The 3,783-nt window shown below is 39.1% G+C and overlaps 1 protein-coding gene across 1 annotated transcript; it reads right to left on the reverse strand.

Moving 5' to 3' along the window:
* Positions 1–902: 902 nt before the first annotated feature.
* rab32b (RAB32b, member RAS oncogene family) lies at positions 903–3,614 on the reverse strand. The gene is made up of 3 exons (XM_061062312.1): positions 3,315–3,614; positions 1,734–2,011; positions 903–1,222 (listed from the first exon to the last, which is right to left on the reverse strand). The coding sequence occupies exons 1-3, from the start codon at positions 3,526–3,528 to the stop codon at positions 1,073–1,075; spliced, it is 642 nt and encodes a 213-aa protein (XP_060918295.1). The 5' UTR covers positions 3,529–3,614; the 3' UTR covers positions 903–1,072.
* Between the last annotated feature and the right edge of the window lie 169 nt (positions 3,615–3,783).

A 3,783-nucleotide genomic window follows, 5' to 3' on the forward strand; every position in this document is an offset into this window, starting at 1 on the left:
CCTGCTCTTTTTTGGAAAAAGTCTTTACATAACATTTGCTATGCACTGGCGCTACACAAATAAATATGGATTGACTTGATTGATTGTTAAAAGTATGTTTTTACTTGCCACTGTTACAGAGAACTTTTTAATGGGGGATTTATGTCTTTCATATCAAAGAATACAATCTGGACCTTATGTTTTTGTAAAGTGTTATGTAACCTTTCTTATAATTTAGTGCTATATAAATACAGATTGATTGATTGCTTGAAGCTGCAGAACTGATGTACACATAGAAAAACACACCGTCCAAATGCAGTCATGCATTTGTGGCTGACTTCCACTTACAGAAATAAAAAGTGAAACAACATAACATCCGTAAACATCCTTTTAGATACTTATGGTCCATCACTGATTAGAGGCAGCATAGGGAGTCTACTCCCTGCAGCTCAGCACACTCCGTCCTCTCTGGGTGGTGTGTGTCAGTCGCAGTGTGGCGCATTTTCACATATTCTCTCCCTCCACCAAAATCAGGTCATGCTGATAGCTTTTTCTCTGCTATTGGCCATATCAAGGCGGAGCGGCGATGCTTATGCATGGGTCTCAGCTCATCTCACTGTGAAGTGATTAACAGATAATTATATGCATGGGTTGCATAACACACAAGTAACACTCAGATTGAATTTGTTGTCTTTTAATGGGGAGTATCTAACAGATTTTATTCCGGATTTTTACCAACATTTTTTCCCTTTCTCTTTCTGTTTGTGTGTAGCTGAGAAAATGGCAGTGCTTAGTGTGTTATAGTGTTTGGCCTCATTACAGTAGGTCAAACACAAGCCAGTCTTGGTGTGTGTGTGTGTGTGTGTGTGTGTAGGGGGGGGGGGGGGGGGGGGGGGGTAGTCACAGACTCTCTCCCAGCAGGATGTGTATCGTGCTGATTGCTTTATTAGCCTGACAGTGTCAGTGGATTATCAGATAAACGTGTTTATGAGGCAGCCCACACTGTCCACACCTTACTGTGTAACATAACAAGGCGTAAATATGAAACTGTCTATCTACTGTTGTGTGTCTCTTTGAATCAGAGCTGTGGTCTTCAGCAGCACGGCGTCCGGCTCTTACTCTCCTCACGAGGTACATTCAGTTTGAGCAAGCCCCCATCGTCCTCTTCATTAGACAGGCCAGCATCGCACCGCATCATTTGTTTGACAAGGAAGGCAAATGCCTCATCAATATTTACATTTTCCTATAAATGGTGCAGAGGGAAGATGTGATTTAAGACATTGTGTATGCATCTGTTGAGTTAAGTGTTTGGCTAGGTGCTAAAGCTTGCAAGTTGTTCCTGCTTTCCTGCTTGTTAATATTTGAAGATGTTTTATGAGCAGGTTGTATGGCTTTAGTGTTAAAGTTATCTATTACAGCATAAAATCCCTTGTGAAGTTTTACAGTGAACTACATGACCTAATGGTGAGTTTACAGATACAGAGTTAAGTTTCAGAAATGCAAACAAAGAACTATCTATAAAAGTATTATCCAAGCTTAAAATAACATAAATAGGCCAATAAGTAAATCAACCAGCCAGTCACACGTTTGTGTATAATAAAGAAAAGAGTAAGAGAGTCCTTCTACTTTAAAAATAGCCACACATAAGATAATGAATACCTTGCACCTGCTGAAGGTAGAATAACACGTTTGCTGATATTTCAATCACAAGTTATATACAAGGGAATACGTTAAAATCGTTCTGTAACACACACCTTTGCAGAAGTCTTAAACCAGCACGTGAAGCTGTTGTCAATACAGAAGCCGTCCAGAGAGCCCGCCACATCGCTGTCGTTTCCTGTCAGGTCACATTTGTTGGCCACAAGGACAGCAGGCACCGGACGTCCGCTTTCCAGACACACTTTGCTATCTAGGTCCTGTTTCCAGTTTGAGGCAGCCTCCAAGGTGGAGCTGTTTCTTATGTCAAAAACAACAAGTGCTCCCATGGCACCTTTGTAGTACACTCTGGACATCTTCTTGAACCTCTCCTGACCTTAGAGAACAGAACAGAAATGTGTAATCTTCACCTCAACACAGCTTGTGCTCAAATCTGAAGTGAAGAAAATACATTTTAAAGGCATAAGTTGATATATGACAAAATACAGTTCTTGGATTTGAATTAAAGTCATGGTTTTATGTGAGACAGGGTCCTTAGGTCTCCCCCCCACAAGTGAGAGTTAATAATATAATATGACTAATTTTTTTCTAAAATAAAAGTTTGAATAAGTGAAATTACAAAAATATATCAAGAATCAAGATATGGATATTTTAAGCGAAAAACACTTACATTTTTTTATGGTTTAACTAAAGCTAGCGGACTATCTCACACACTGATGATCTGGGTATTCAACATGCCCACTTGACTTCTCGTGGCGGCAGACTTATAAGTACAAAATCTTTACTCATTGTTTTCCTGGCAGCTGTTTTGATTTTGAAATGTAATTATGTGCTTTCATTGGGGGAATTCTTTGTTCCTGGATTAAACATTTTACTGTGGAAATCAGTTTATATCCGTCATTTGCACTGAGCTAGCTCTTCAAGACCTTTAAAATCCCTCCACTGTTTCATTCATGCGACCAGATTTTTAACATAACTGGTAAGAAAAAATACATTTCATTCTATATTTTCTGTCCTCTTTAGTAGGCCTACAGTGAGTATATGTATTGGTTATAGTCTGTCTGTAGTTTTGTTATATCCGAGGGAAATGTTCATACCCCATTTGCCAGCATTCCTTCTCTTTTTGATATACCTTTGCATTTCCCGAATCATGTTACCATCTTGCTAGCTAGCTAAATTGTTAGCCTCATTTAATGCTACATACTGACAGTCAGGTTAATTAAGCGCCTAGTTACTGTTCTCTAGCAGCATCTCACTCATGACTTGCCACAACTTAACTTTTACACTTGACATGTTCACATGCTAACACGTTTCATTTAAAGGCAACATATTCAACTACCAGTGAAAGCCAATTTTAAAGAGCTGCCAATTTTGGTTAACATTGTAAGCTAGCAAACTTGAGGCCCCAAAAAATTGATAAGAAGTTTCGCGCCACAGGGTCACATATTAGACTACAGTTAAACTAGCTTTCATCTGATGTAGTGAGATTTGTTTAAGTGCTGTTACTGCAGTTTTTCAGTTGTTTTTGTTGTTGTTGTTGTAATAACTACAGATTTCACAACATTGTATTAAATATCTATGGCACATGATTTGATGAGTTTTGACGCATGCTACAGAGTCATGTGTCTTTCTGGCTCTGTAGGGCAGAGCACAGACAGAATCACAACGTTTACACTCACCTACAATATCCCAAAGCTGCAGTCTCACCACTGTATTGCGATCCCATTCGATTGTTTTCAGAGCAAAGTCAACGCCTATGGAGGATTTGTATCCCTCATCAAAGCGTTTGCTAGCGTAGCGCAAGATAATACTGCTCTTTCCAACATCTAGATCCCCTATGACTAAAACTTTAAACAGCTTGTCTTTACATAATGTCAAGGAGCTCCCTGCCATGATGAGGCACAGCTATGGTCTTTATCCTGAGCAATGACTCAAATAGATCTTCTACAAGTCAAGCAAAAAGTGTTGGTCTGTAAATATGTTGCTTTTTGATTATCTTCAGGTTTATGAGCGCTTACCCTACCTCTTTTCCCTTTAAAGCAAAGCCATAAATCTTTGACCTTTGGTTATAAAAAACCTTTTGGAATTGACCAAGTTAATTCAAAGTCTCTTAATGTTTCACCATGCAGGAAAAACAGGAGACAAACA

This window comes from Labrus mixtus, chromosome 18, assembly GCF_963584025.1.
Source record: "Labrus mixtus chromosome 18, fLabMix1.1, whole genome shotgun sequence".
Lineage (NCBI taxonomy): Eukaryota > Metazoa > Chordata > Actinopteri > Labriformes > Labridae > Labrus > Labrus mixtus.